Source organism: Solenopsis invicta, chromosome 11 (assembly GCF_016802725.1).
Source record: "Solenopsis invicta isolate M01_SB chromosome 11, UNIL_Sinv_3.0, whole genome shotgun sequence".
Classification (NCBI taxonomy): domain Eukaryota; kingdom Metazoa; phylum Arthropoda; class Insecta; order Hymenoptera; family Formicidae; genus Solenopsis; species Solenopsis invicta.
In genome coordinates this window covers 880,396-902,091 of record NC_052674.1, presented here as the reverse complement: position 1 = coordinate 902,091, position 21,696 = coordinate 880,396, and the positions used below count along the sequence as shown (strand labels likewise).

General features: G+C 35.7%; 3 protein-coding genes across 7 annotated transcripts; 1 reads left to right on the top strand and 2 right to left on the bottom strand.

The window, feature by feature from the left end:
- The first annotated feature begins 26 nt into the window (after positions 1 to 26).
- On the top strand, positions 27 to 3,686 carry LOC105198816 (DNA-directed RNA polymerase III subunit RPC8). Of its 4 annotated transcripts, XM_039455079.1 has the most exons (6): positions 1,470 to 1,930; positions 1,999 to 2,127; positions 2,209 to 2,392; positions 2,642 to 2,782; positions 2,858 to 2,997; positions 3,079 to 3,686. In XM_039455079.1, the coding sequence occupies exons 2-6, from the start codon at positions 2,017 to 2,019 to the stop codon at positions 3,130 to 3,132; spliced, it is 630 nt and encodes a 209-aa protein (XP_039311013.1). In that variant the 5' UTR covers positions 1,470 to 1,930; positions 1,999 to 2,016; the 3' UTR covers positions 3,133 to 3,686. The 4 variants fall into 4 exon arrangements, with proteins under 4 accessions (XP_039311014.1, XP_039311013.1, XP_039311012.1 ...); XM_039455080.1 differs by lacking the exons at positions 1,470 to 1,930; positions 1,999 to 2,127 and adding an exon at positions 27 to 626 and having other exon boundaries at positions 2,282 to 2,392; XM_039455078.1 differs by lacking the exon at positions 1,470 to 1,930 and having other exon boundaries at positions 2,912 to 2,997.
- On the bottom strand, positions 3,657 to 13,237 carry LOC105198817 (F-box/LRR-repeat protein 16). 2 transcript variants are annotated; one of them, XM_039455074.1, is made up of 7 exons: positions 12,209 to 13,237; positions 8,866 to 9,233; positions 8,373 to 8,666; positions 7,996 to 8,287; positions 6,548 to 6,743; positions 6,208 to 6,356; positions 3,657 to 5,688 (listed from the first exon to the last, which is right to left on the bottom strand). In XM_039455074.1, the coding sequence occupies exons 1-7, from the start codon at positions 12,303 to 12,305 to the stop codon at positions 5,540 to 5,542; spliced, it is 1,545 nt and encodes a 514-aa protein (XP_039311008.1). In that variant the 5' UTR covers positions 12,306 to 13,237; the 3' UTR covers positions 3,657 to 5,539. The 2 variants fall into 2 exon arrangements, with proteins under 2 accessions (XP_039311008.1, XP_039311009.1); XM_039455075.1 differs by lacking the exon at positions 12,209 to 13,237 and adding an exon at positions 9,565 to 9,873.
- A 680-nt stretch (positions 13,238 to 13,917) lies between these two features.
- LOC105205943 (actin-related protein 2/3 complex subunit 1A-A) lies at positions 13,918 to 16,083 on the bottom strand. The gene is made up of 6 exons (XM_039455076.1): positions 15,600 to 16,083; positions 15,245 to 15,505; positions 14,873 to 15,163; positions 14,481 to 14,659; positions 14,127 to 14,396; positions 13,918 to 14,052 (listed from the first exon to the last, which is right to left on the bottom strand). The coding sequence occupies exons 1-6, from the start codon at positions 15,664 to 15,666 to the stop codon at positions 14,014 to 14,016; spliced, it is 1,107 nt and encodes a 368-aa protein (XP_039311010.1). The 5' UTR covers positions 15,667 to 16,083; the 3' UTR covers positions 13,918 to 14,013.
- Between the last annotated feature and the right edge of the window lie 5,613 nt (positions 16,084 to 21,696).

Here is a 21,696-nt window from a genome sequence, read left to right as displayed (position 1 = left end):
GTGCCAGCAGTCGATCGGTTAGAGAGCACGGTGGAAAGTTGCCGTGCGTCGCAGCGCGTTTCAACTCGCATCCTCGTCATCCCGTAGATGAGTGTTTGATGCGAGCGGCGAGTGTTTCGAGAGCGTGGACTACCGAAAGTTAGGTGTCGGTCTTCGTTGGCCTTCGTTCGACATCCGTCGTGTCGAATGCATGATGCGAAGTCGTGTCGCGTTCAATCGTGTTTCGCAGCTTCTCCGTTGCCTCTTATTTCGAGTTTCCGACACGCGTGAGCACCAGGAGGGTTTTGAGAGTTTCGAAAACGAAGGCTCGCGCGTTCGTGCCAAGTACCAATCGAGACGAATCGTCGTGAGAAGAATTTGGATCCTTTGTGCATCGCTCAGGCGACAATGATCGGTCGGGATGGCATAATGTCGTGTCGCGCGTTCAATCGCGTCTTCTCCGTTGCCCCGTATCTCGTATCCCGTATCTCGAGTTTTCGACGAGCGTGAGTACCGGGGGTGCCGAAAACGAACAAAGTGTCGCGCATTTGTGCCAAATATGAATCGAGAGGAGGAGAATCTTGGATCTTCGAAAGCGCCGGCGGCTGAGACTACGAGACGGAGCTGGACGGAGCGATCAGCGAACGGTGAGTCAATTTATTTATACGAGTATCTACTGTTTATTTGCCTCCAAATCTCGTCCTAATTGCGCTCGCATAAATTGCGACTCAATAAATCGCGCATAAGCCGTTAGGATAGAAAAAATTTAAAGTTCGTGCACGCGCGCTCGGCACTCATCCCTTCGCCAGGTGTGCCAACAGATGCGATTGATGTGCTTTCCGAGGTATTAACCGACTGTATATACATTGGCATCGTAGTATATGTTAACGTTATAGAGATGGCGTATGGCGTCTCGAAAAATCAAATTGTATCAGCTAAATCGTGGGCATGACTATTCTCAGGCTTTTTCTTCTCTTCTTTTGATTTTCTCGTAAAATCTATCCTATTCAAGTTTTTTTATGCGTACTTTTATTCTACAGAAGGATTGCGATTTTCTCTTTTTTTTTGCAATTATATACAGAATATACAATTTTGCAATCTTCTGACGCAGTCTTCGTTGATCAAATATACTAGTTAGGAACGATTAAGTTGATTAATAGCGTTTTTGACTGCAGTGGGTTTTAACCCAGGTTCGACGCCATTTGCCGGAATTGTCCAATTAGAACGTTAGACGATCTGTTAAGGCTGGGACGCATAAAAAACTTAAGCAGTAAGCGAATTAACCAATGGCAGTTGAGAATATAAGGCCAAACGTAAGCAGTAGCAAATCCAACACGTTGAATTTCTTACTGCGTATGTACGTCTTAATGATTAAGTTTTTTTACGTGCCATGGCCTTTAAAACCCACTGCAGTCAAAAACGCTTTAAGTTAGGAATGATTTTTATGACACGTGCGTTCGGCGCTTTCTTCGCCAGGTGTGCCAACAGTCGGGCGATATGCTTTTTGCTGGCCAGCTGGCCGGCGTCCTTGTCACAGTTGTCACTCTTGTCAGTCCTTGTGTATGTATATATGTACAGAATTCATTAAATCCGTGTAGGCCGTGTAGTAATCTGAGTAGTCTGACATCCAGGGCCTCAGAAAAGAAGAAGAAATTCGTTGCTCTTTTCACGTGCGATAAGTTTCGTTGATATAACCATGGTTCAATTTTGCACTATCTCAAAAATAAAATAAACGAACAAAGCTCTGACCAATTTGATATTCTGTTAGCCTGAACTATATAATTAAAAAGCAAGAAACAACTAAACTAAACTAAACTGCTCGTTCTTTTTGCTTTATTCTACGGTTTTGTTTTATACATATGTTTATTATAAACAAAAAATATAAAATTTATGATAAAAACGTTTTTCTTATGACGATTCCATATTTTGTGTGTATTTTATTAGACTAAGGGTATGTATTGATTTTTTATCTCCATATATATTTTATATACAAAAATTATTATTTGTGATATTTTATAGTGTAAGGTTAAAACAAAAATGTTTGTGCTGGTGGAATTAAAAGATACTGTTAGAATACAACCAAGTAGTTTTAAACAAAAATTGAATGATGTTATTGCTAACGAATTAAATAGAAAACTTGCTAATAAAGTAAGTTATTTTTATTAACTAAAATAAATTTGTTATTATCAAAAAATTGCATATAACTCACCATTTTATTACATATTGTAGGTGTACAAAGATGTAGGTCTCTGTATCACATTGCATGATATTACAAAGATCGAAGAATCATATATTTTTCCAGGAGATGGAGCTTCTCACACAAAAGTGACATTTAGATTTATTGTATTTCGTCCATGGATGGAAGAAATATTAATAGGAAAAATTCGTAGTTGTAGTCCCGAGGGTGTACATGGTAATGTTCTAGTCACATAATTCAATTTTTTACATGTCATTTTTTTACATTTAATATAAAATAATAGATTCCTGAAGTAGATTATCATTTAATTCATACTTGATTGTTTGCAACTGTTATAATTCTTTAATCAATTTTTTATATGAAACTAATACACATATACATAGATTATAAATTGACTGTTCTTATACGAAAGCATGCATTTTCTTGTCATACATGTTTTTATTATTATTATTTGTTTTGATACAGTTACATTAGGATTTTTTGAAGATATAGTCATACCGCCTCATAAGTTACAACATCCGTCACATTTTGACCAAAGGGAACAAGTATGGCTGTGGAAATACAAGACTGATGATGGAGAAACTCATGATCTATTTATGGATGCAGGTGCATATATATATATATATATATATATATATAAGAATCATGTTATAATTATCTATAAAAACGTACATCACAAAGTTGAAATTTCAGATCAAGTTATACGATTCAGAGTAGTAAAAGAAATCTTTACAGAAGTACCTTTACCATCGGCACCTAATGCATCTCGCGACATGAGTGAGAAGCCAGAAGCTAATAACGTTGCACCATATATTTTACACGTATGTTTACAAATTCTTTATGTTGCGTTATCAATATACTATTTTTAATTTTAATAATATTAATGGGATAATATTTTATAGGGATCGATTGATGAACCTGGTTTAGGTTTACTTGCCTGGTGGCAAGATTCATAATTTGTTATGTATATATTAGTCGGTTTTAAGGCTACTGATCAATCACCATTTCTCTGATTATATGATATCGGAAACAAAACACAATTTTTACAAGATATATTAAAATAAAAATATTTTTTAGTAAAACAAGAAATATTGAAATTGATGAAACAAACTTGTAAAATGTTGTCGAAAACTTTCTCTTTGCTTGTTCAATAAATAATCATACATCTGAAATGGAGTTGTGCCTAATCAAAAACGAAATAAACTATTCAGTTATAAATACTGTAGAATAAATACATAAAAACATATGTGACTCGATTCCTTTCTAAAACAAAATGAAAATTCTCCGATATATTTTCAAAATCTATTTTTTCAATTGTATTATTTTATTGAAAGATATTTTTAATATATTTTGAGAAATGTATTAAATTTTTTTTTTTTCCATTTTTGACATGACAGTCTGATATAAAATACTGAAGAATGATCAGGAACCTTAAGCAAATTATGTATAATAAAGATGTGTATGATTAAAGTACAAGAAATTCTGGTCAATAAATTTTTATTTCACAGCACATTTCCATTGTGTCATCATTAAACATTTTGCATCTGTGAACAGGATTTCACAGTGTGACTCGGTTTTTCGATATAACTTTGCCTGTATAGATATATTTACGTTCAGTTTTGATTGATAACAGAATTATAGAGGTATAGTTTGTACAATATATACATAAGATATTACGTGCCAAACATGTGACAACGCGTAAAAATTATCTTTGTATATGACCATTAAGATTCCTTAGAGATATTATAACTTAATTTAACAGAACATATTCCAGATCCAGATTAATATTAAGTATAATCAATAATCTTATACATATCACATAAAATACAATGTTTTAACAGTTTATTTCAATCATCAATTTTTTGTATTAAATACAAAAGACGCACTATGCAATACAATAATATATTGTGCAATTGATGGTTCTTAAATTTCAGACTTTTCTCTAGTAAAGTATCTGGCTTAATTATTGTATATTGCATTAATAAATACTTAATCACAAAGAATGTTAGCGAAAAGTCTTAAATTTAAAAAAAATACTGATTGCACGGTGTATACGTTGCACTGTATTTTTCCAGGTTCTATGCGTCTTGGATGAATAGCAAACAATTGTAAATGAAAAAAAATATTCTTTGGCATTTTATTGCTGTTGTCTTAATGCGCAACTCAGACGTGTAACGCTTGTTTAAATTGATTAATATGATGTACTTATTTAATCATTAAGAGCCCCTATCTATTCGATATATGTATATGTCAATAAAAGATGTAATACATATCGACGTAATAAATTATTAAAATTATTCACTTGAAATACGCGAAATATATCTAAGTGTTACATTAGTAATTATATATATACTTATACTTGAAAACCACAAAGAATACAACTAGTAAAAAGTCTTAAATTTAGAAAACACTGATTGCACAGGGATATATGAAGGGATAATATACGGATGACATGGATGTTATCATGTTAGTGCTACAATTGGGAGCCATGATTTTCTGTCTATACACACGTATCATTCAAACAAATAACACGAATCATGTATTGATAAAGATTACTGGGTAATATGATTTGGAATGTTATCTTCTGTGTTATAATTTATATCTACCAAATACTTTCTTTCAAGCAACATGTGGAGTGTGTTGCAGCTATAATCGCAAAAAATGAAATAATGCATGCTCGATAGTCGCATTCGATGGAATCGAGCAATAACAATACGTAAACGGTATATCCTAAATTCATTATCCAACTGCTTCACGGCTGTTGCGTCCGTCAAATGCGCTTGATGATGTAGTCGTTTGAATGTATGCGAACCAATTTGTATTATGTACAATATAAATTTATCACAGTTCTAACTGTTGAGTCTCTTGCCATATATTTAGTCGAATTTTCTACATTATTAGGAGGCAAAAAGAAGGACTCATTGATTCTCTTTTCTGATGCATTATCAATCTTTTCTAATGTACAATATTGAATTCATTTTTGTGTACATAATTATTACATGCATCGAGTCTTCTTTTCGTTTTGTCTAATTGATATAAATACAATCGCAATCGTACATGCCCGTAATACGATTACGTGGCAGAATGAAAAAATACGAACGGAAATGCATAGAACGTTAATGTATTAAAAATGTCTATGCATTATATTGAGGGCTAGTGTTTTCTTAGACCATTACGAAGAAAATGTAGTGTTCTTTCATTATTTGGACGTCAGTTGTTTCTTATTACCGTACCCGTCTCTCGTTCAAAATATTGCTTTCTGCCAACTTCCTCAATTAAGCAGTCTCGCAGTTTAAACCCTTTCTGTTTGACACGTACATTTGCATATGAAGGAATTTTATTTGTAGATATTCTTATTAATGTTTATTCGATGATTAGGCAACGTGGTAGATGTTCATGTAAATAGTCAAACAGTTCTCGCGACGTTCCTGGACAATTAGTTAGTTCTAACTCGTGTAAGTGTCGAAGCTGTATCAGACTAGATAAACCACTACTTGTGAGCAATGGACAACCTATGTGAAATTAAAGCTCATTTAATATATGCCCTTGTTAAATATATAATTAAATTTACATAACTCTCTCTCAACTTCTCTTGCGCAAAAAATGTGTGTGCATGTGTGCGTGCGCGCCCGCGTATGTCTGTGTGTGTGTGTGTGTGTGTGTGTGTGTGTGTGTGTGTGTGTGTGTGTGTGTGTGTGCGTGTGTGTGCGCGCGTGTGTGCGTGTGCGTGTGTGTGTGTAAATTTTATATAATTACTTAATAAAAATAATATATTATTTGTGTTGAAAGTTAACTTTTCTCGATTATTTTAAATGACACTTGATATTATTTATATGAATATTATTTCTATACAGAAATACAGATTTCTTCTCTTCCTGAAGAATGTGTATCCACATTAAGAAAAAAAAATTACGTTTTTATTTCTTTAATGTAAATGAAAACTTTTATGTCGTTTTTCGCACAAACAAATAATATTTTATGACGCAAGAAAGGTTGCTTAAGGTTATGATTAAATTGATATGTGATCTTACCTGCCACGGATAACACTTGTAGAGATCTCATGACACATAAGTGTTGAAGTCCGAAATCTCTGAGTTGTGAACACCATCTCAAAAACAAAGCACTCAATGAAACCATCGTCGAGATGTAACCGACGCCGATGTCAGTAATGTGTACACACCTGTACAGTAATATGAAAAATATACAATGTAAAAGATACAAATATAAATGCGTTATCATAAATTATAAAAATATATTAGAAACATGAAATATATAACAAATAAGTCACATATATGTTTATTATCACAACAAATAGTATCTTGATTGAAAGTAATTGCAAATTTAGTTATACTTGAATTAATTTCTTCTTACCTATCTAATGTGAGTTCTTCTAAATTATTCAAATCACAGGCAATATATTCTAAGGCTGCATCTGTTATCCTTGAGCACCAGCTGAGATCTAAGGAACGAAGTCTTGGCAAGTTTTCCGCGATTAATTCAACGCCGTCATCTGTTACTTTACTGCATCCGGAAAGCGACAGTACAGTCAGATTGGGCAAGGAATGTACTAAGGCAAAAACGAATATATTAATATTAATTTAACATATCTTATATAATTACATACGAAGAGAAAAGTATATAGTATTATTTTAAAACTATAAAAAGATACACAAAAATCTTTCGAACACAAATTTGGATATTACTATATTATATTATGTGCAGAGTGATTCCTAAGTACAAAAAAATTCAAAAGGCTATTCCTTGGCTTATTTTACGAAAAAAAGATTTTGTGAATATATGCCCTAAAGTATTTTGTTTTCCAAATACGAGGATGTCAAATTTGAATAAAAATATCTGTAAGCGTTTTTCAGATTTTTGAAATTCGTATTTTTTTTTTTTTAACTTTGACATCTTGTATTTCGAAAACACAGTCTCTTAAAACATCTGCTTATAAAATAAGCTGCGAAAAAAAATATAAAAAATTTTTATATTTATAAAAAATCATTCTATTGTATCTTTGCTTTTTAGAGCAGAAATGAAAAAAATGTGTATAGATTTATTAGATTTGACATTTGACATTTAAATTTGACATTTTGAAGTGAAAATTTAATTTTTTATTTTTTCATTTTAATTATTTTATAAATTTAATTAATGTAAATTAATTTCATGTTCAAAAACACAAATAGTTGACGTATAAAATTTTATCAACGTAATTGTCTGCTTAAAAATGTTCCGTTAAAAATATACAATAAATTTGTTATATCCGCAAAGTACACGCTTTCATTTTCTAGCACGCTCATTACAACTTAAGCCTGAGCTATCGGTGACAGCTTGAAAGCTAAATAAAGCTATGTTCCTTAATTCTAAATTTAATCTCAAGCTAGCACATAGCTGCATCTGCTTTAATTTCAGACTATTACTCTCTACATACATAAATATATTCATACATACATATATTCAACTAGTTAATTAATTAAATCATTAACAAAGATGGTAATTAAAATTAACAATTAGCAAAAGACATTTTAACACAAATATTTTTGTTCTTATCGCGTGATTTTAAGGATTTGAAGGAAAAAAAAGTTTTATCTAGAAAATAAAGTTTTATTATCTATTTCAATAAATATGACTTAATTTTAATTTTTAAAGATATAATAATATCAAAGAGTGTTTTTATATTTTTATATTAAATTTCTCAAAAGGTCTCGTACATTAATACATTAATACATAATATGGTATAAGAAAGAATTTGAGATGAAGAGAAATAAATCTGAATGAAATACGTGAAAATAATATAAAAGTGACAACAGGATTCTTACCAATATTGACTACGCCGTGATTTGTGAGCTCCCAGCAGGATTGCAACTTTAAAATGGTGAGCGCACTGCTTTGTTTTGCACTGAAGTAACCGAGCGCAGCATCAGTAACGTGATAAGCTTGCAAAGAAAACTCGTAAAGGCTCGGCAATAGTTGAGCGACGGCGCCCACAGCCTCGTCGGCGACATTGATGCAGTCCGATAAAGACAACGACACTATTCTGGGGGTAAGGCATGCCCACAGGCCAGCCTCCGTTATCTCATTGCAGCCGGCCAATTCAAGCTCGTACAAAGCCTAAAAATAATGGCAAACCGTAAGTCGATTTGACTTGCGTATCGTGTGTGTCCAATGAAAAATAATTTAAAGGTAAGAAATTTACCTGCAAATGATCCAAGAGAGCTTCGAGACCTCTGTCCGTTACCGCGCAGCATCGTAACGATAGAGAGTGCACGTATCGTTGTGCCAATGGGAAACCGCGTGTTAATTCCGGAATATCTTCATCCGTTGCACTCAGAAGGACTAACGAATCGAAACCTCTTCTCACTAGAGAAGCGTAAAGTCGAGTACGAGCGTTTGGTTGCATAGCGCGAGCCTCGCGACATCGCACCACTGGCACCAGCCCTGTCCAAAGACGTGGTCTTGCATACAGAACATCTCTCCATCTCGTGCAAACCTATACACACGATAATGTCATACAGTTAAGCGCTGGGTTGCATCGGTAATGCATTTTGCTGGTGAGGATACATCTTTATCTTTGCCTTTATCTTTATAGAATAGGGACGTGCGAATCGTGCGGACGTTGAACGTCATGGCATTATTAACGTATAGAAATGAAAAGGAGAAAATGTCATCGTTTCATCCGTTACACGCACCTGAGCCAAGATTCTTCTTTCCGTAGCGTTAAAGTAGAGAAAAAATCGTCCAAGGAAATTATCGTCCTGCATCAAGTGTTCCCACGTAGACGGCGGCACGTAGCCGCCGGTTCCTCCACTGGCCAGGGGAACGGCTATCTTCATCTTGTTTCTAGGTATTCTAGTTCTGCTCGGAGTGACATTATTCATGCGTTCCTTATTATTGCCCGCTGGCACATTGTTAATGGCGTTCTGTGCGGCACTTCGGCTGGGCTTTTCGGGTGTCGCGTTTACATTATTCGCACTTTGTAAATTCATATAAGCGACGCTGTTACTGCTGCCACAGAAGACGTTCGTCACGCGTTCCATGACGCTCGTCTTGCCGCTCCCTGAAAAAATTTACTTCTTTTAAAAAAACATTCTTCATTCGCTACTTTTCAAAGTAGCAGTGGATTAAGCGATAATCATAACATTGGAAAATTCAAAGTTTCAAGTCGAAAGAGAACGAGATGGTTTAGAGTTAGAGGATACAATTCGACCAGGAAAAAGCTAGAGCTAAGAGTAAAGAAATTGTGAAAGTGAAAATCTGCTCGACTAAAGAACAGAAAAATTAAAGAAAAAAAATCAAAACTTGTTGGGCTTTGAAGGATCTATGAAATTTTTAATATTACGTAAAGCGGCAAGACGTAAACTGGAATTGTGTTTAAAGTTGTGCTTTACTTTTTCTTCTCACAATCAGACTTCTGAGTCGATACAGTATCAGCGTGACTGTACTGTAATTTTCCATACGTTAGCGAAATTTGGCATGATAGATTAGTCAAAGTTCTCCTGGGTATTCTTGTTTTCTTTCAGAGCTGTATGTTCTATTTGGCTCGCGCACGACGCGGTGCACCGCTATTTCCTCATGTCATTTATCTTGCAAATTATTTTTACTTTTAGCAACTGTATAAGCTTATCTTGTACAAATGGCGATAATATCCACTATAATGTGATAGCGATATTACAGTTATGAGATTTTCCGGCGTATTATTTTTTTCATTCTTTTCAATTTTTTCATTTGGCATCTATACATTTGTGTGAGAGTTGCATTCTGTATTTATAGTTCTCTTTGATCAATTATATATATATATATATATATATATATATATATATATATATATATATTTGAGAAAAGAGTGTCATCGCCTCCGTATCGTTACGTGCAATTCGAAAATTAAACGGAATTCTTATTGTTAATTACGTTTCCTTGTGTTTCTTTCAAATTTCCAGTTTCCGGGAATGTTTTGCTAACAAAGTTTTTCCATTTCTTGTGTAAAACGTATGTTTTACAAGAGTGCCGTGTGCGCGATGCATAAACGTATTCCGAATTTAACAATATATTATACGTTAATAACAAGTAACGCAAATTTGAGAAGCTTTTGAGGGATTCTAAGCGTGTAAACAAATATGGCTCGATGAGTAGTAGAATATCTCTTATACCCAAAACGCGATATCTATATATATATATATATATATATATATATATATATATATATATATATATATATATATAACATAAAAAATAAAACAGGTTAAACTAAAGAACAACGGTGGGTCAATAGGTGAGTAAAATGGGCCAATTTTGGCTTTTGGAGTGATAAATTAAAACGATATGTTTTTTGTAGCTTTTGAGCTGTTGATTCTGATTCTGAATCCTTTAAATAATTTTAATATGTCGGAAAAGCATTTAAATCAGCATATAAAGTTATTAAATACGTAAAAAACTATTATGACAACGGTATAAAAATATATAATTATAATATATAAAATAGAGGAGGATATTAAGTGAAAATCGACCAATGTGAATAATACAAATTAATAAATGAAGAGAACGCCTTATTCGGTTAAAGTAAATCTTAAAAATATTTTTTGCGCAAATTTTGCAATTTTTAATAGTAAAGTTTCTAGTATTACAACACAAAATACAAACAGTATACTCTACGAAAGAATCTTTGAAAAACATAATAAATAATAATGCTCTCAAATGTCGTGTAGTCAAGATTTAAAATAGTTCTTATCGCTCCTATAGATAATTTTTTTTTTACCCAGCAGAACACGAATTATCATGTTTTAGTAGTAGAAAAACGCTATGTTCGTAAAGCTCAACAATAATAATTTACAGTATTATTATAGATATTTAATATTTGAATACTTTTCTGAAAAATAAAATTTTTTGAAAAATGCAGAATTAGATTCAACAGATAAAAAACTATAACGTTTTTGTTTGCCACTTTGGGAACTAAAATTGATCTATTTTCTCCATCGTCTTTTATCAAGAGGTAAATTTACACGCGAATACAATTTTAAAACAAAAAGCTTGAACTTAGTGCCTGATTATTTTTACAGATATTTAATAATTTCTATTTGCGTGTCTTTTAAGGTAAACGCAGTAGTCTTCGGCGCGTTTTTCAACGTTCAAATTGAAGAGATGTGATGAATCGTGGGTGACGTGGCGCGGGGCGCGTTTAGCAAGGGAAAAAACACAAGATGTCGAATTAGACCAAGATGTCGATTGGATTCTCAAATCCGACTATTCGGTTGAGATCTTTTCATCGATCGAGAAAACTGGACCGCCTTGCACATCACGATTATCGTAAAGCGCGATGCTAAGCGGGAAAGTTAGACTCTACAAGCTAGACTCTAAAAGTGTTTCGTTATACTCGAGTTGGCGATATCGCTGCTATTTTTGCATGCACGAGAACGTATGTGCTATCGATTTCATTGCAGTTAAGATTGCGATGACGAAAGTCACGTAGCGCAGTGGTGTGCCGCTTGATAAATTATGGAAAAAATATCGCGTGTAGCAAGGGTGCAAGTTTTGTTTCCGCGCTCGTAACGAACGCGTCGCTCCAGCGAACACCGATAGAACGCTCAGATAAAAGAAGAGAGAGAGAGGGGGGGGGAGAGGGAGAGACGAGCTTTCGCGAAGAGATGAATTACGTAAGGAGGGTAGGTAGAAATGGAGTCGCGCGAGAGAAATCGGGGATCAGCGAATCGGTGGTGACCCCTGTTACAGCTTTTTATTCTCTATCGCCATTCGAGCGGAAGATAAACTTGACACCGATTCCTCCCTTGGTGGAGGAGAAAAAAAATCGAAGCCAGCGTGGATTTAACACGGATTAGGTACGACGGTACGCGCGCGCCACTACTACAGGAGCAGCAGCAAGAGAAGGTGGTGGTGGTGGTGGTGGTGTTGGTGGCGGTGGTGGTGGTGGTGGTGGTGGTGTTGGTGGCGGTGGCGGTGGTGGTGGCGGCAGTATAGCAAAAGTCAAGGGATGACGGAGCAGGTAAAATGGACGGAAACGTGCTCTTTACTATCACCGACCATGATGCTTCGACGTCCGCAATCCCAGGCCGTTGATTCGTTTGGTCAATTCGGCGCTGGCACGCTCGACGACGCCCTGCGCCGATATCGAAGACATGATGCCTCCTCGATGAGGCGGCGGCGACGGCGGCGACGACGGCGTTCGACCGTCGCGGCTCTTGGCGTCTCTTCCCGCCGCTGTCGCACCACCGCACCACTTGGTGGCTTGTCTCGCGCGTCTCTCCGCGGCGTCCGTGCTGCTGCTGCTGTTGTTGTTGCTGCTGCTGCTGCTGCTTCTGCTTCTTCTTCGTAGTCAAGAGTAACGCGATACGACGATTTGTGGATGACGGAGCAACGTCATATTCGACTCGATAGTCGGACGACAGACGAGTCTTCCGCGCGCGCCGCGCCGCGCCGCGCTGGCGACGACGACGCACTCTCGGCTCTCGGCAGAAGGGGATGATAGCAGCGCGCACGCGAAGGGATACGATAGGGCAGCGAGCGAGCGAGCGGGCGGACGTGAGCGCGCGCGCGCGCACACGCTTGTCCGCTTGCCTGCCCGCGCGAGATTTTCACTCCTTACTTTCTTCTATTTCTCAAGGCGTGCGCGCGCGCGCCGCGTACGCTCATCAACGATACGATTCTGTACGGTTCGGTAGCCGTAGAAGGAAAACGGAGCGCGAGTTGGTCGAGAATCAATAATCGCGATCGGCGCGACGGGATATCCACGTCGAGCGCGGCACATCGATGCTCGACATCGCGACGACGGCGACGACGGCGACGACGACGGCGACGGGATCGCGAGGAGATCGGAGGGCCAATTTGGGCCAGCTCATCGAGAGATACTCGTACGAGTCTAATTGTCACAGCCTCTGTTTACGCGCAAGCGGTCGTGAGCATGGCAAGATTCGACCAGTAGCGACGAGATTGAGCGATATTCGCGGTGACGGCAGCGGCACACCGTACCGCGTAAGGGTGGTTTGCGCGAGACTGAATCGATATTCGCGTTGCTGAACTTGTCCACTCTGGCTAGCTGGCTGGCTGGCTCGCTGGCTGGCTGCCTGCCTGCCTCTTGCCTCCTCATCCCCACCCTCGCTTATCGGCGCTGCCTTCCTGGCGCGTGTGCCAGCTACTTAATAGCGCTCGAATGGGATTGCGCGCGCCTGGCAATGTGCGATATCGCGCTCACCCTTCGCTACGATCTTTAATGCCCCGTAAATCGAAAGAAATCTCCTGATTTGCACATTTTCCAATATATTTTCATATAAAAATAAAATCTCTATTAACGGACAAATATTTTTTACGTATAAAACAACTGAAACTTTGCTCTTGTAGTTCAAGTTTTTCGTTTTATGCGATAATTTTTACAAGTAAAAATAGAATGTTTTAATTTATCGATTTTTCATTTTTCCAAGCTTTAAATACTTTATCGAGACCTCTTAAATTCTTCATTTATTTTTTAAATAAATTTGTTTTTAAAGCTCAAAACATCTTCAAGATTTAGCAGATTTTGGTTAGAGCAAAATAAGAAATATCGGTGAAATAGTAAAGATACTATGGATAAACTAAGATTCAGACTTTTTAGACACTTTATGTCTGTCGATGATGTTCCAACGACGTCAAGCTCTTACCTTCCCTTCTTATTAAATGTTTCCCATCTCGTAAAGCGTAATGATAATTTTCTTTTCAAGGAGCTAGGAATCGCGTGGGAAATTTAATGAGGCGACTGATTAATGAGAAATTGTATAGTATTCATTTTAACATTTATACATCGTTGTATTGGATGTAATATCTCTGATCTTCGCAATATAAAAAAAGTTTCATGCTTACGCTATCTTGAGACCAGCAATGGAATTCTCTAGAAGCTTGATAAAGACAAATATTGATTAGAATGTATCGTTAACATTAATATTGAAACACCACGTAACACACAAATTACCTTCAAGTCCCAAACTACTAGTTGTCCATCTAAACTGCTTGTGCTAAATTCACGATCGGATACTCTGCGAACGCAATTGATTGTGTTTTGATGCACGCTATCCAAAGCATTATCATTCGTCTCGTTCCTCGCTTGTCGATCTAGCGACTGGAACTTTCGCATAGCGGATAATCCGGCAATCTCTTTTTTTTGCGTGTTGTCTAACTTTGAAACAAAATATATTTGTCCGTTGTCATCTACGGAATACAACATTGGCATACAGCTATGCCCCTACAAAAAAGAGAGAGAAAGAGAGAATCACCAATCGGAACGATATCTAGGATGGATGATTTTTAAAGGTCGTATCTCGCTTACAGCGGCAACAATGTTATTAGAACCTATCCAAATGCAACTTAAAAACGGTAAATGCTCTGTATATAGTCTCATGACTGCGTTTCCTTTAGTAGCATCGGCGACACATATTGACGAGTTGTGCGCCACCCAACAAATTTTATTGCCACATGGGCTGAATGCTACTGAATGTATCCAGCCACCTGAATGCATAAAAGCAATTATGATAAGTTCAATTCTTCATAATGACAAATATCTGACAATTTGTACATTTTGTATATTGTAGATTTTTAATTATATATATATATATAACTAATCATTTCTATATATATATATATATATATATATATATATATATATAATTAAAAATGTATAATAAAATGCAATAAAAGAAATGATTAGTTTTATAATTTTACCTCCACTGGGTGTGTTGGGAAACTCAACCAACAATGTTCCTAAGGTATTACTTTGTCCCCAAGAACTAGTACCAGGAGCGTCCTCCATATCACTGATAAATGCACTGAAGACACGGACCTTGTAATCTGTCGATCCAGCAACCAGAACCTTATTATCTGGATGCCAGTCGACGGTAGTTACCGTAGACCTCAATGGACGTTTAATATGTTTACATAACCACCAATTATTCTCTGATACAAAGTAACAAACAGCTATAACTCGTCCTCCAGAACCCACGGCAAATTTATTTTCTGTAACGATAGTTTTTGTACAAAACCACAAGTATAAGTTTCAAGTACATAACGATGGTTTTAAACGTGCGTAAATCGTACCTAGAGGAGACCATTTTACACATGTAGCGGCTCGATTTATTCGCAAGAGAACCCAAGCGGGATCCCACTTGCCGTCTTCTTTCTGAGTCCATACGTAGGCGTTCTTGTCCGCGGAACAGGTGACTATGCGATTAGTCTTTGGTGCCCAGTCGATTCCCATGACAGCCATATGATGTTCCTCCAGGGTCTCCAGCAACTTCCATCCGGAAGAAGTACGTTTGTGCACTTGGATCTCATTGTTGTTCGGGCATACTGCAACCTCTGTGAAAACGGCTCTCGATTATTCTTCCTATCGTTTCCTCCAAATCTAATATCTAATGATAAAGCTCTTAGAGGGAAAGATGATCTTCCATACCAGTTCTATCTCTGTTCCATGCGTGACAACTGATGGCATCGACACCCAAGTTATAGATCTCCGTCATCTCGCGCTTTCTCGGAACGATCGCTTAGACGCGTGCGAGCGAAAAGAAAGCTCGATAAGAAGGCTCGTCAACGTTGAAATTAAAGCAAACGGGAGATGTCGAAGGACGCGCGCGCGCGCGCGCACGCGAGGCGATGAATCCGGGACTCGGGACACTCGAGAGCTCGACACTCGCGCGACGGGCGCGGTCGTCTATTAAACTTTATTAAACGAGACACTGGCGTTCGAACGATTCCCCGAGAGTGCCCCGACAGAGCTCACGGAAATTCGCGGACTCTGGTCAGTCTACACGAATTTCCACGACCTCCTCGCGCTCGTAAAACACGCCCCTTTGCACACCGGAATTGACACTTCATCCATAGATAGCGGGTTATCTACCCACTTTTCGAGGTTATGTTCTCCCGGATGTACGTATAATACGTATATACTGCAGACGCGCCGCTCGGTATCCGGCTTTTTACAATTTCGCTGCAGCGATCTCTGCCGAGCATCACCCGAAACGAATTCTTAGGGACTTGGTAATTTCCTCCCTAGGCTCTAGGCTATAGTTTTAAACTTGAAATAAAAATATAAGAAGTTGGTAACCCTACTGTTCCTTGAGATATTGAGATACGCGACTAATGGATTTTTCAACAAAGTGTTTTTTTGTAATCAAACTTTGTAAGTAACAATGCATATATACACACACACACACACACACACACACACACACACACACACACACACACACACACACACACACACACACACATACGTTGTAGTGGTCGATCAACAAGAATTATTCGAAATTCTCTACAATCTAAAGATTAACATTTTTATCGACTTTCCATTAAATTTTCATTCGGCAAATGAAAATTTTAAACTTGTTAAAAGCTCCAAAAATCGTGGAGCATTGGAGATTTTCAACCAGTAAGTTTACATCGATTAAATAATAATTTCTCACGTTATCTTTTAAATTATTTTTATATGTTACAAACGAAGAAATATATGTGAATAAAGTATATAATAATTAACATAAAATAAAAATAAAGTAAAATATCAAGTCAACTACGTACATTTTGCAACGTGAATTTAAATGTCGTCGTAAAAATTTAGGCTTTATAACCCCATATCTACGCAACTAGTAGGAGTTGCATGGCGCATTTATAATTTTGGTGATTGAAACTTGTTGGTTTTATTTCTCATTCTAATATAGTACGTATACCCAGTAATTGTAATCGGTCGATGTATAAAGTAGGTACTGCGGTACTGCTGTAACATGTGCGTGCGTGCGATTGCAACAGATTTATTTTCACAGCGCAAGCCGTTACTGTTACTATCTCGTACTGTAGAGTACGAAGCTAAAATACGCGCCTCTCGTAATGAAATATTTTTTACAGCAGGCGGGTGAAGTCGTAAAATATCGATACCAATTAACGCTTTGAATTGCAATTCCAAAACGTATAAATTATAATACGAACACTTGTTATATTCCTTACAGATTTTTTAAGTATATTATTATTATGCACTCATTATATGTAGATCGCATGAAAAATTTGTTCACAATTTAATTATTTAATGAGACATGTTGAACTTTATATTCTAATACTATATTAGATTCATTTACATATATATTTTAGTTGAAACATTTTTATTTGTATAAAATAACGTGAAAATTATATACCTGTATATAAATTGAGAGAGAGAGAGAGAGAGAGAGAGAGAGAGAGAGAGAGAGAGAGAGAGAGAGAGAGAGAGAGAGAGAGGGAGGGGGGGTGGAGGAAACAACTTAATTATATAATTTAAAGATTTGTTAAAAGCAGAATAACTTTTGACTTTGATTAAACAAAATAGATATTCGTCGTGCGATAATGATAATATCAAGTGCTATTTTTATCATTTTCTACAGCTTTAAGTTTTTATATTTTTGAATTTGTTAGTTATTAAAATGATATGTATACAGAAGAATATATTTTGCTTTACTATGCAAAGCGGCTTTCCATCCTGCTGGCTCTCTTTCAAATTAACTTTTAATGGAATTAGTAAAATTCTATTACTGCACAGGTAAAAGCTCTCTCTTGTACTTTGCGGTTCATATCAAAAGAGACTTTTTAATATTTAGTACAATGGAATATAATGAAATTATTATCTCGTTTTAGCGGATAGGTAAACATGACATTAATGTATTAATATAAATATTCCTGCAAAAACAGTAATAAAATAATTTATGTAAAGTTCCAAATAATTTTGAAAGTTACAATTATATTGATTAAAATATTTATTGAAATCTAGGCTAAAAAATACAGTTTTGTGTATAAATTAATATCATTTTCTTTTTTTCGCGATTTTGATATAGAAATAATTCTCACAACTATTTTTTAAGACGATATTCTTCTTATTCTGAGAAAGAATAGTCTTCATTTCTCTATTTTAAAGACAATACCACATTTCCCATTACCCAAACGGCTCTATAGTGTCGACTTTACGGACGTTGTAACGCGAATACAATATTCGATGTGGTCATAGTGAGAAAACCGGAAAACCACCTTTGCAACCGAGAAATCAGTCCCTTGAGAATTGACCGGGTCTGAGTCTGGCAGACAAACTGGTTAGACCACACACTCCTGCTTCGTACTTTGTATTAAATAACTGTTCTCTAAGAATGCCAAGTCGTTTTCGAAATCGACTATTCGTCGAGCTTGAGCTAGAGACCTTAAGGCTCTTATGTTAATTTGGATAAATTCAAGCCCAAACAACTTACTAGAAATTAATAGAAATAAACAGACAAACAACTGCTGCGGATTCAAATGCCAAAGAGAATTGCGCGAATGTAGTATTTGGAACACATAAATTTAGATATCAGATTAGAAATTTAAACACAATGCAGATTTCAAGAGACATTGCAGGATCCATTATTTTCACGTATAAATACAATACATGGATGTATGTGTGACATCTTAGTATCATGAGAAATATTTTATAGATTATTCTATTATTTAGATTATTACGCTTGAATATTTATGTAAAAGCATAATACTCTTATTGATTTTAAAGTGATTAAATTTTTTATTTACTTATAGTATTCATTTGCAAATTTGATGGGGAAATACATATTATGAATTTAATCAAATTTTTTTATATACGTATATTAATAAATCGCTAGTATATTCGTGCAAGAATTCATTTGAATCCACTCGTTCGTTAAAAAGTTTAATGTTTTACCTAAAACTGCAACAAAATAGAATCATTTTAGTAACTGCATAAACCATTACCAAATCAAATTCATCATCATTGTTTTTTTATTTTGTAGCTCATTTTAGATCCAAAATTTTGGTACTCTCGATTAAAATTTTTGTTGTTGCTTAGGAAAAAAGAAAATAAATATAAAGTCTTGAATTTTATAATTTTTCGATAACTTTTATAGCCGGTATTGTAGAGTGAAAATATTGTTAATCTGTTTTGCTATGATTACATCAGATACAAAAATACAATCGTACATTTTACCTTTAACAACACGAAATTTCGAGAGAATTTTTTGATTGCATTTCGTGCAATCGTTTCGGAGATACAGAAACGCTTGTTACAATTTCCGTGAAATCGAATGTATAAATTGTAACCTTCAGTTATCTGGAAGAAACGTAATACAGAAAAATAACATTATATATATTTGGAGCACTGAATTCTTTATCTCTGTTTCTATAGAAGTTTGTATTTTTGGATCGATAGCTATGCGCAGATTATTTTCAATGCAAGCACGTGTTTTAACTATTTGTAAAGTTAGTTTTCAACCAAAATTCTTTCTTTATACATCTATATAGGATATAATTTTTTCCATAAATCAAAGTGAAATTATAATTTTATTAAGTCAACATTACAAGTACGTATGTACAATAATTGATAAAGTTGTAAACAATGGCAAAGAATTGAAAGAATTTTTGTTTATTGCCCTTTCGCGTGTTTCCTCTTTTTTTTTTTTTTTTTTTTTTTTATATAGAACTTAAAAATCACGCTTGTTATTCGTATGTGCCGAATATGACACATTTTGATAATCTGAATATCTGTATGGATTTGTCTTGTTTGAAAAAAATATTTTGATAATATAATGGAGATAATGCGGAGATTGCGTGCGTTAATCGTGCGCGTTTGTATCTTTTATTTTAATTCTGATGGGTTATATTGGCACGGTTGTCATATTTAGATCTCGAGACGTGTCTCTCGTCTCAGTTCTATTTGAGTCTTCGGCAACGAGAAGAGACGAGAGGAGAAGAGAGGAGAGGAGAGGAGAGGAGAAGAGAGGAGAGGAGAGGAGAGGAGAGGAGAGGAGAGGAGAGGACGAATCTCATCTCACTTGGCAAGAAGAAATTTGACAGTAGCGAGATGAAAACGGGCAGAGATTTAAATTTCATTATCTTTCGTTCGTTAAATTAGCTCAGTTTCTACTCCTTTGCATTTCGTTTTTACGCAAATTACGAGTTATCAGATTCCGTCGTAGGCTTCTTCTTCCCTCGATCTAATAAAGTCGCACGATAAAATGTGAGAGAAAGGTGGTATTCCGATTTCCTATTTAAATTATTCTCGCGCCAGCATCGCTCGTCGAAGGTAACGATGAGCAGGAAAATATGGAACTTGAATTTCCCCTTCCTCTACGTGTCGAAGATTCCAGACGATGTATCTAATAAAATTTCCGCTAAAATATGCGCGATCTTGATCAACCTGTTCGCTCGCAATGCTTTCGTTGGGATACAAGGGAAAATTCCTTTACGTCGTTATCGAAAATTTCCAATGGAGCATAAAGATGGACAAGAATTTTCGAATTATCAATCATGTGATCAATGAATGTTTTTAATAATCAATACATTTTTAAGAGAGTTTAATAATAATAATAATAATAATAATAATAAACATTTTTTAAGTCTCCCAACAAATATATCTGGTTTATACGATATGATGTGTTGTCAGATATACCGGATATAAATACAGCGCTAGGAGACAGATTGTCATTTAGATAAAAGGTAAACCCAACGTTGATCTCATATTTGTCGTCGTCTTATCGATGCGATCTTTTTCGACCAACAGACATTTGTCGTGTAATGATATAACTGTGTATGAGAAATAATTACGTTACTATGTAATTTCTTCCTTTAATGACTCTAACGTTACTTTTTCTTCCAATCGTTTGTACATTATGCTTTGTACATTAGCTTGAAATATTACGCAATGTAGATAATTAAGTAAATTAAGGAATATTTTTTAATTTATGATTAAATAATGTACGACAAGGTATCAGTTGAATCTTTATCCTATACAGAATGGCAAAGAACCATGTATTCTGTATAATTAACGAAAATATGGTTGTTTGAGTTTAAGATTGATTATCTGATATTCAAGATTCAAAATTTGCAAGTTTTATTATAATCATTTTATACAAATGAGCAGGCAAAATCTACATCAACGTTTTTAACTTAGTTTAGGAGCAACATTTTTTGCATCGATTTAATCACTGTTCTGTGTTAGATACGCCAACTTTTCAACATGCAAATCCGCGATTGAGTTACTTTAACATTGACGTTCTACCGTCGATCTCTATCGTTGGAAGGATATTTTAGTCGGTGATATTGAACGAGCGAAATGTCATCCTCGGCTTGCATATGGCCATGTATATACTCGTACGTGTGTCATGAAAGGAATTTTATCTGATATCGAGTAATAGAGTTCGTGTTGGGGGTATCGAAGGGAGTGATGATCGAGAAAGGAATGCTTATCAAGGGATGAAGGATATTTCAAGTTACAGATACTATAATCTTATAATTATATTACTAAAAAGAATACGCAAACGTGCGAACGTTTTGTTTAACAAAGCTAGCGCATTAACTATAACTTAATATAAACTATAACTCTCGGCAAGTTATAGAATCTAATATTTGAATCGGCCTGATTCGAATTTTACATTAAACCGCACATAGATACTAGTTATCGTCATATCAAAGAACTGTCTTATTGATGTGCACTCGTAGGAAACTACCGCTGTTTCCATTCCACTTGGAATCTGATT